At 40.6% G+C, this 11,058-nt stretch overlaps 2 protein-coding genes across 2 annotated transcripts; both read right to left on the bottom strand.

Annotated features, from left to right (window-relative positions):
* Positions 1-1,127: 1,127 nt before the first annotated feature.
* Positions 1,128-7,103, bottom strand: LOC120645509 (probable 2-oxoglutarate-dependent dioxygenase SLC1). The gene is made up of 4 exons (XM_039922291.1): positions 6,692-7,103; positions 6,362-6,612; positions 5,355-5,679; positions 1,128-1,376 (listed from the first exon to the last, which is right to left on the bottom strand). Exons 1-4 carry the CDS (start codon positions 7,037-7,039, stop codon positions 1,128-1,130), a joined length of 1,173 nt encoding a protein of 390 aa, XP_039778225.1. The 5' UTR covers positions 7,040-7,103.
* A 1,583-nt stretch (positions 7,104-8,686) lies between these two features.
* LOC120644060 (protein ZINC INDUCED FACILITATOR-LIKE 1-like) lies at positions 8,687-10,892 on the bottom strand. Its single transcript, XM_039920616.1, has 6 exons — positions 10,636-10,892; positions 10,428-10,535; positions 10,026-10,070; positions 9,853-9,941; positions 9,743-9,786; positions 8,687-9,146 (listed from the first exon to the last, which is right to left on the bottom strand). Exons 1-6 carry the CDS (start codon positions 10,639-10,641, stop codon positions 9,058-9,060), a joined length of 381 nt encoding a protein of 126 aa, XP_039776550.1. The 5' UTR covers positions 10,642-10,892; the 3' UTR covers positions 8,687-9,057.
* Between the last annotated feature and the right edge of the window lie 166 nt (positions 10,893-11,058).

Genomic DNA, 11,058 nt, shown 5'->3' with positions numbered 1-11,058 from the left:
GAAACGTCACAGAAGTCCATGTGTGTTGTAGTGATTGCAACATTTATGAGTTATTGTCGCAACTGGATATCGTGGCAATATATACTATTGCAACAAAAATCATCCGTTATGCTAGTGCTTGATTGCATCGAACCTACGTTGTTGCAAAACTAGTTATAGCAATGCTCGCTCTGGTTAGCGCTACGACCATGGTTGTTGCTTCAACAACACATTGCCACGCCGAACGAGATTGCAACACGCCTCAATTATCGCAACCGAACACAATATGATGCAATAGGCTATTGCCACTTAGGTATAAGCAACCCAGAAGTCTCTCCCAATGATCCCAATTTTGTTGTGTTTCCTCGATATTGAATCGAAAATGGGCTTATTGCGATGATTTTTGGGCATTGGGTTACGAGATTTTTCTGGTAGTGCTTGCATCTCTTGATGGATGATTCATTTTTGTTTGGATCTTTTTTTGACTTAACAATATAAGTAAAGCAAACATGCCTTCTTTTCTCCTACACTGAGCTTCACATAAGCCTGATTAGATGGTAGGAGAAAAGAAGCCAACAACTTTTGCCTTGGTGAGGATCTGAAAGAAAAGGAGTGATTCGAGAGAATAATTTGTGGAGCAAGTTGAAATTTGAGAGTTGTAAATTGTAAAATGAAATTTTGTGAAACTAGAATAATCTTTCTTTTGTATATGAAACTAGAATCTAACCATATATGGATACTGTGCACCAACAAACTGATGAAGTTGACACTCGAGAAATATCATATAATTAGATTTTATTTATGGAACCGGCATTGCATACCATACATTGCTTCTCTTTAGGTACTATAAATACTGATACAGTCCAAGCAGTAAGCCCAGCGTGTTGATACTACTACCCCTTGCCATCGAAACACCAACGTACATACTGCTAGAATCAACCTCTGAGTGCATTAGCATTGCTATATACTCCTTCAGTTCCAAATTGTTGGTCGTTTTGGCAAATTTAGATACATAATTTTTGCCATGCAATTAGATAAATACTATGCCTAGATATATGGTAAAAATTGTATGGCCAGATTTGCCAAAATAACCTACAATTTTGAATAGAGCGAGAAGTATTAGCTATTGTCATTATTCGTTGAGTGGATCAGCATGCTATCTTCCTAGATTGGAGGAAGCTTTTGTTCTTGCCCTCGCCCGATGCAAGAAAGGAAAGGAACGTGGCATAGTCGGTGTCCATGTACCGCCGAGGGTTTCCCTCATCGACCAGTTCCGCTGCCGGTCCAATAACTCGCTCCACGGGCACGCTGTGGAAGGAAGCCGCTGAGATGCGTGGGCGGGTCAAGTTCACCTGCACCCGGTGGAGCTTGCTCTTGTACCGCCCATTGCTGTAGATCTGAATGTATGCATCACATCATTAAGCTGAGTAATATATAATTCAACAGCGAATGCTTTCTTATATTGAATTAGAAGAATAGAGGGATATATATGATGCCACCTCTTTGAGTCTCCAAATAACTATAGGTTTGGGACGTGTATAGTCACGGCTAGATTCATCAACAATTGTAGTTTCAAAATATTGCACATTGCTATATTTTGGATCTGTTCCGTACTGTTATTCTATATCTTTTCTCGACTTCTCTACTTTTCTCTACTATTTCTAAAGCGAGCAATGATTCTTTAGTCCGTCAATTGGAACCCTAATCAGAAGTCGGGTGACCTTATGTTGAGTTAAGAGTCCGAGACTATTCAGAATTAGCATTTGGCAAATAAAATAGAAAAAGTCTAAAGTCCTCGACGGACACGTGTTATGTTATTATAAAATACATATGGTATATAATATAGGGGGGGCCCTATTTAGAGAGATGGGTGTTGGATTATTATTCAGCGCCCCCCCCCACCCACACCAGCCCTCAACCCGAAACCGGAAAATGGAATCTCAAAACCAGAAAATTCTTTGTTGAACCAAAAAATCCTATAAATAGAGATTTGAAACCGGAAAATGGAATCCCGAAACCTGAAAATTCTTTGTTCAACTGGAAAAAACACATGAACAGGGATTTGAAACCCAAAAATGTAATCCCGAAACCGGAAAATTCTTTGTTAAACCGAAAAAACACATGAACAGGGATTTGAAACCGGAAAATAGAATCTCAAAATCAAAAACTTGTAATCCTAACCGGAAATAAAAGAACATGACACATCTCTATTCAGGGATCTGGAACCAGAAAATATATTTCTCAGACCAGAAAATTGTGACTTACCTAGAAAATTACTCGAGATAGACTGAAACAGGAAAACAAAGATTCAATAACCGTAAACGTGTTATTGTAACTGAAAAATTAAAATTTGTAACAAGAAAATTATGAATATCAAGCATGTTGGACTACATAAGAAATCCATTTGCCACGGAAAGAGTATCGGCCGTGGTCGGAAAAATCAAAATTTCTAACAAGAAAATTATGAATATATCAAGCACGTTGGGTGTGGGATCACATTGAGGCTAGATAAATTATTTAAATTGACAACAAGGGTAGAAGAATGTTGACCCTTTAGCAACAGGAAAACAAAATAAGGTGGAAATAAATAATTATTTGTCAAGGTTCCTGTTGATGTCTTCTAATGCCTCAGTTTATTTCTCGTAGGTTTGTTTGGACTTGGCCGTCGACTTTAGGAGCTTCATTTTTCGGTTGCAAAATGAATGACCATGACTTAGCTAAATTTTCCGGTCACACAGAATAATTTCCGGTTTGAACCTCCTAATTTTCCGGTTGCGGAATGGATGCTTATCTTTTTCCAGTTTAAAGAAAAAATTTCCGGTTTTGGGATCACATTTTTCCGGTTTCGGGGTTGGGGGAGGGGCGCTGAATAACTTATTCAGCACCCTGGGTGCTAAATAGAAAATGTAATATAATATATATATATATAATCAATATATTTATATTTATATAGCTTCCCATAGCAACACACGGACATAGTCTCTTCCTTTTCTAAAGCAAGGATTGATTCTTTGGTCCCTGAATTAGAGTCCTAATAATTGAAATCTTATATTGAGTTAAGGGTACCGGTTCATCTTCATACCGGTACTTTTCGAGTGGATGGAACCTATGAATGTACCACCCAGTACCTAGGCTAGACATAGGTACTGTTTGGTGACCTTTAGGTACCGGTTGGTAACACCAACCGGTACCTATGTCTAGCCTTGGGTACCGAGTAGTGTGATACCAACCGGCCGGTACCTAAGGGTTCTTCACGAGTTGCTTTAAAGGAAAATATCTCTCTTCCTATCACGAGTGTTGTGTAGGTGAGATGGTAAAGGATGTACGCGCTAGGCAAGAGGTCATGGGTTCAAATCCCAGCTATCACACGCTCGCGTAAATCCCAAATTTAATATTTTTTCTTTAACGATAGCCTTAGGCACCGGTTGTTTTACCCAAGGGCCTCACCACCCGGCACAATAAGGCTATTTTCTAGTAGTGAATATCGCCTGATCTATATATACCTAGACCTCAGCATCCTCTTTCTTACTCTAGGTGTCTCAAAGACGTTGCTGACACTATCAGCAGTATCACACGCTCGCGTAAATCCCAAATTTAATATTTTTCTTTAACGAGAGCCTTAGGCACCGGTTGTTTTACCCAAGGGCCTCACCACCTGGTACAATAAAGCTATTTTCTAGTAGTGAATATCGCCTGATCTATATATACCTAGACCTCAACATCCTCTTTCTTACCCTAAGTCTCTCAATGACGTTGCTGACACTATCAGCAGTATCACACGCTCGCGTAAATCCCAAATTTAATATTTTTCTTTAACGAGAGCCTTAGGCACCGGTTGTTTTACCCAAGGGCCTCACCACCCGATACAATAAGACTATTTTCTAGTAGTGAATATCGCCTGATCTATATATACCTAGACCTCAGCATCCCCTTTCTTACCCTAGATCTCTCAAAGACGTTGCTGACACTATCAGTAGGTCTCATTAGGATGTACTTAAATTTCATGTGATTGGGCTTCTGGAAGCGTGAGAGAATAAGACCAAGAGTATCTGTCGTTCAGGTTGTTTCCGATTGGGGATGAAAGTAAGGAGTCAGCAAGATAGCTGTACTTTCGGCTGATTTCTTCCCTATGACAATGATCCCCATGGCCTGGTTGGGTGGATGGACCAGGCTGAGCAAACAACGTCTTAAATGGAGGCACATTAGATTTTTGCTGTCATTCTCAAACCTCAACTTAAAAATTGAGTTCTGAAGATGCGACAACAACTAATCTTGGATAAGCTATGGTGTATGATGCTTAGCTAGACAGCTCACTGTTTTGACTTTGTCAGTGCGTAGGATAGCTACTTCATCATCAACATTTTGTCGCAACCATTAACCAGCAAACACAGTGTCTTACACGATAATCATTTATGTTCTGAGTGCCTTTTTTCCTTAGGAATACGGAATATATGATTGAAAATTGTCTAAGCATAATACATGGAGTGAAATAAAAAGAAAAGCTATTGCTGTAGTGACGGTGGCTGCCCCTGTTTTGGGCTATATTGTTATGTGATGACGATGTTATTACTATTAATAATAAGCCTACATCCTTTACACACTAAAATTTCAAGGGCATGTACTGGTAATTCTGGAGATTGTTGCAGAAGTACACAGTGAGAGGATATTGTGCATGCATATCATCCTATATGGAGGTTGCGGGTCATGAAGTTTCACAACATGCTTTGTGCTTGATTTCGTGTGTAGTAGTTGCAACTTATTTTGTGTTACCCCATTCAAAGTCTCAAACTATGTGTCTACTATCTAGATATATCATAACAATGTGACGGTGGATGTATGCATCAAGATGCAAAAGGCGGTGGTATTATTAAGAGCTATTTAATAAACGGCGGTAAGCCAGTGGTGTCCGACGTGGAGCATAGTGAAACGAGGAGAGAGAACTGCACGGGCGTCTCACGAGTCACGATGGGCCCACGAAGCGCGAGCGCGGTTGTTATTGGCTGAACGGGTTGGAGTGCATTAAATTCCAAAGGGACCGACCACAAACATGCGCCACCTCAGTGCGGGTCGCAGCCGGCTGACTACGAAATCATTAAACCTGCTCTAAGCTAGCTAGATTAGCTGTGCAGACAGCTCTTATCCTTAGACAATTGCCGACGATGATCTGCACATATTATTTCCTTCTGCATTATTTGTCTATTAGTTCATGGTGGATGCACTTGTCGTCTCTAGTGTAGCTATATATATATGTTCCAAGTCGGCACAAAAGTCAAAGTTAAAAACGCGACAGCTACAGGTCGTGTACTTTGAGTTTTGAAGTAATTGTAGCTCTAAACAATTGACTATAGCTTCCAGCAAAGTGGCAATGTTCTGACCTCAAGGTGATCGCCGACGTTGACGACGAAAGATCCTGGGACTGGATCGACGGTGAGCCAGCGGCCTTGGTGCATGACCTGGAGGCCCTCGACGTGGTCCTGCAGCAGGAGCGTGAAGAGGCAGTAGTCCGAGTGCGGCGGCAGCCCCAGCGTGAGCTCCGGCTGTGGGCATGCCGGATAGCAATTAAGCATAATCTGAGAGTACCCCGCCTTAAGTTCCCGCAGCAGGCTGCGGCAGCAGGCGATGCCCAAAGCCTCCAGTGCCGCCTCCATGATCTCCATGAACAACTGATGGTTCACCATGGCGTACCTGGCTGTCACTTCCCTACATGTGGGCTACCCATCAGTAAGATATTAAATTGTGTGAAAAAGCCTTAATTAATTTTAAAATATATGTCGTGTTGGTTTTGTACTCCCTCGGTCCCAGTATATAAGGCGCAACCAAATTTTGTTCAAAGACCAACGAACCTATTTAATTTTCTCTATCAACACTAATATTACTGCATTGATGTTGTGTGTCTGGAGAGAGAGAGAGAGCTCCTTATATTATGACTCGAGTAAAGAGCGGTTACGCCTTATATATTAGGACCGAGGGAGTAATGTAACTTTATTTTTTAGGAGATATTATGAATTCTTATTGCCAGTTGTTGGCCGGTAATTGGCAGCATCGAAGGATTTGTAGCCTCCATTTTTTGGGATATAAACACAAACATTTTCCAGCACTTTTTGCATGAATGGGATCCAATTAATACAACGAGGACTGAAGAAAAATAATGTTGCTACATGATGCCAGCAAGATAGATGACCAAGATTGACGCAAGGAAATTAGCACACAAATGCATAATCAACTACCTTAGAATAATTTGTGGTGCTGCGACATCTTGAATACATATCCTGAAGTTATGATTGACGATAGATTCCACTGAATTATTAATCTTAACCAAAACTCTACACAGATCTGAATGGACCAATACCTAGCCAGCTAGTTGGAAGGAGTAAGTGTGTACCTGAGGTCAGCCGGCTCGTCGGGCCACGACGCGACGGCGGCGTGGAGCGGCTGGCAGGAGGCGAGCTTGAGGAAGTCCCGCCAGAAGAGCACGGCGTCCTTGGCCTGGTTGAAGCTGGTGCCGTACCTCACCGGCGCCCGCACGTCCGCCGACAGGTACCGCGCCCGCCGCGGCAGCGGGAGCTCGAAGAACCGCCGCGCCACGTCCAGCAGCCCGGCGATCACCTCGCGCTCCACCCCATGGTTCACCACCTGTTCACACACGCTCAGCTAGGCATGGCAGGCAGCCAACACATATGCAGGCAAGCAGAGCCCTGTGTGGTGTACTGGCCTGAAAGAATCCGTAGTCGCGGCACGCGGCGTCGAGCGTCCCGATCGCGGCGGCGCGCTGGCAGGGGTCGCGCAGGCGCGCGAGGTCGACGACGGGGAGCTTCAACCGGCTGGACACATCGCCGGGGCGCTCAGAGACCGGCAGGACATACCTGTTCGGCAGCCTGGTAAATCCACGGTCGCTGAGGTGGCTCGCGCCTTTAATCAGGCAGTACGAGCCATCCTCCTCGCTCTTGCCATCGTCACCACCACCTCCGGCGTCACTGACCATGTCGAACATGGGTGCCACCTTCGCAGCTTCTCTCTCGGCGGCTCGATGCAGTTGCCGGTCATCGGCAATAGACGCCATCGTGGGGGAAAGGAGAGTAGAGGAGGCAACAGAGGACTTCCGGATAGGTGTCTGATAGCATCTCGTTGACATGCTCTATCTGTTGTTTCCATATATACGTGGCTTGGTAGTTGGTAGCAATCCTCAATGGAATAACTTGCTTCGTAGCACCAGGACAGCTATTGCTATTCTATAAATTGCCACGTCAACCCAATCGTCATGTGGTGCCACGTGGGTGCTTATGCGTGCACCTTGAGCTGATCACTCGGGTAATTCTGTACACAAAGTGTGTATCAATTGCACAGCCCATCCACCACTGTTGACAAACATAAACATCCAACCCAACGTGAAAATGTAGATCATAATAAGATTGACGATGTCATAATATGTCTCGCTCCTTCGATTGGCAAGTCGACAACCATCATGAAACACTACTTTAAAAAAGCATTTTTAGAGGCAAGTAAAAACGCTAGAGGTGGGTGCGTTACCCGCTTCTAGTTCTCGCAGTTAAAATTGATATTTTTAGGAGCGGGTCATAGCATGATCCGCTCCTAGAAATTAATTTCTAGGGACGGGTCATTATAAATCCATATCTAGAAAATAAAAAATCCAAAAAAATCAAAAATAAAAAATATTCCAGTCGACTAGCAACAACTAATACTCTATAATGTCAAGCTACAATTTGTTTTGACGAAATATGCATGCTTGCATCAACTAGGATCGAACCGCCTACCTCAAGTTTCACGGATACCTTCCTTACCACCACATTGCATAGTAACTTTGACTCTATGCGGTATGATATTCTTTTATATTAAATTTGAAATTGATTTGTAGGGGCGAGTGATGCTATCACACGCCCCTGCAAATCTGTATCTAGGGGTTGGTGACGCCACCACGCCCGCCCCTAAAATAGTTTTCTATTTTATCCAACAATTTATTTAGATCTTTTTACGTATAGCAAAACAAATGAAAAATATGAACTTCTATACTATGGTTATTGTGAACCATAGAAACAAAAAAATATACCAAGTATATTTCAATATATATAAAAGTTAAGACTGTGAACCTCAAAGTACGACTTGAGTTATATGAGATACTATATATATATAGTTATAACTATTAGAGAACTTATAATTATTTTTGGGACCACTAAATGACCCTAAATGAAAACTTTATTAATTACAAAGTTTTAGATCTCGTCATTCTCCACAATTTTGATATAAAGTTTGACTTCATCTGAGATCATACGAAAAAGTTTTGTATTTTTTTTTGCATAGGACCATTTGTAGGGAGCGGGCCATGCCATCACCTACCCATAAAAAATATTTTTAGGTACGGGTGATGCTATCACTCGCCCCTAGAAATGCATTTTTAGGGGCGAGTTAAAAGCTACAGTAATTGTGCTCTATTTGTAGTGGGTACATTTTGAACAGCCCTGGAAAAAAAATCGGAGTGTTGCTATAAATCATTTTTATAGTAGTGAAACTAGCCAAAATAATTAGACACATGTCACATCAAACATGCGGTTTGATTCTTCATAGGTAGATGCGGGTCAACTATCTCCGTTATTAACTACTCAACCTAGCTAATTCTTGATTCGCATACAGTGTAAGTAATCAAGGAAGTTGGCCTTATGTATTTAAAGAAAAATCAAGCTTGGGTTGTTGCTGATCAAAATTGTGATCTTTCGAACTTTATTCTCAGTAGTGAGCGAACATCGGTGTCTCAACAAGAACAAGTACATCTCAAGCTCAGTATGAAATTAATATTATTACATACAAGCTACAAGTAGAGCTCCATATAGATATATGCAAGCTCAACATATTGACATATCCATGCACCTCTCTCGATATTTTTCTAAAACCTTGTATTATTGGCCAATATATACTTGTTAGCATGGTTTCCATGTACCAAGTTATTGTTAACCTTGAAAATTAACAGCTATATATACATGCTTCTGCACGTTAGCACGTGCGATATCATGATGGTACACAGACACAGCTTCCCACTGGTATGTTGGATGGTTAAATTGAAAAAAATTACTCTGTCACAATAAGAAATGGCTTGAATGTCCAAACGAGCTCAATTAAAACAACAAAATCCAAAAGCAAGAACACCAGTTGCCCCCCTGCATACCGCAACATGTGAAGAGATCATCAAATGTGGGTACTAAAGTTTAAAGGGACACTTCAGTACTAACAATGCATTATTAACCTAAGTCATATAGAGTCAGAATATATTGTTAATGAGTCAAATGCGAAAGTACGAGGCACATAGGCCTATAAATAACTTGTCTAAAGTAATGAACATATTGTCTAAAGTTGGAGTCCGGCGATGTACGGTGCCTTATAGTTAATAGAGTTATGTGAAAGTGGACGTCAAGCAAATAGGTTGCAAGCACTTCAGCAGAATTGTGTTCATGGTTCGAATACATTGAATTCATTCTAGAGGAAGGAGACAGCATGACTAGTCCTGTCAGCCCGCCTTCCTGATCCTATCTGAGGTGATTGTGGTTAAATGCAAAAGGTTTGATTATCCATCATATGCCTTGCACTCAACTAGTATATTAAGTGCGCCTGTAATTGCATAAGAACTTTATATACATTAAAAAACAGTGGTAAGTTGAAAATATTATAGAGAAGTAATTTTTCATGTTTAGTATAATATCGTATATAGGAAACTTACTCTTTAGACATTTTACATAGAAGTACTATGATCAATTACCTTGAAAGAAGAATACATGCTGATATTTTTGCGCCCATGAAAACCTGTAATGACGTATCGATAAGCTTTTGTTGGTATTAGCAAATGAAGGTAACTATATTCGTGCTTACACAACACCAGCCCCTGCTGGAGCAATTGCCTTGGAGAATGACATTAAAGTTGTCGCTAAGCCATTCGCAGTTGCTCTTTGATCTTGAGACTGTAAATTGATTATATAGTTTTTTTATCGAAAGGTTTGTCAAAAGTGGATGTTATAAATGAAATATATATATGGTGGACATACCACAGAATTATTCTGAAGAATGAATGAGCAGGTGACAACTGTAACCTAGTATGTATCCAATAATATAAGGAATTAGTAAGATATTTATAAGTACATTTATTTTGGTAGCATACTAAATATGAAATATATGAAATCCAACTATATATATTACTAGCAACATGAGAAACAGATGTGGTTGCACTAGATGCCCCCATTGAACCGTACAAAACATATTTAAATTCGGTTGTCTTTGGTGTTAGCATACAAATAAAGTTTAAATTTTGAACTGCAAATGTTAAGACTTAAAAACAATCATTCTTCTAGTTAATGAATAAGAAAATAAGCTTTTTTTATTTCAGAATATGAATAATGTTTAAGCAAGCACCATGCAATGAATCTAACAGAAATTCTAAGTCTACTCACCACACAGTTAGCTTTCAACATTGATGCAATATTTAGCATTATTGATAACCAAGGCTCTCTGAGATGTGCTATACATGGGTAAGTAATCAGAAGAGCCATAGACAATATCTGCAAAGTTAAACATAAATTGTGAATGTTTCTGAAGTCCCCAAATTCGACAAACACGAATTGTCGAGCCTTGATACATTATTTTTCCGAGGGCACTCACAATCATAATGCGGGATGTATTGATTGGTCGAAGAAGTTTCACAAGATATGGATAAACAAATGTTTGATACAAAAGAATGGTAACCCCTATAATCAAAGGGAGATAGTATATTAGTTTAAAGACAATGCGTGCTACATTATTTGTTAGGGCAGTCCCAATGCAGACTCCACTCGTAGAGTCTAAGCCTTCTATTTATTGTGTTTTGCTGATGTGACAGTATATTTATTGAAGAGAGAGGGAGAGAAACCAAGATTCCAAGTCTTATTTAGACTCCAAGTCGATGACGGCCCTGATTTCCTCTTGTCGTATGATTTCTTAATCGAGCGGTCGTAGTCCGAAAGCGGCTCTGGCTCAATGAACTTTCTTCTATTCGATTCCTTCATTCCAATAAAAAATTTTAATTTATAGGGTCTAGTGGTTTAT

This window comes from Panicum virgatum, chromosome 8K, assembly GCF_016808335.1.
Source record: "Panicum virgatum strain AP13 chromosome 8K, P.virgatum_v5, whole genome shotgun sequence".
Taxonomy (NCBI): Eukaryota; Viridiplantae; Streptophyta; class Magnoliopsida; order Poales; family Poaceae; genus Panicum; species Panicum virgatum.
This window is presented reverse-complemented; position numbering and strand designations above follow the sequence as displayed.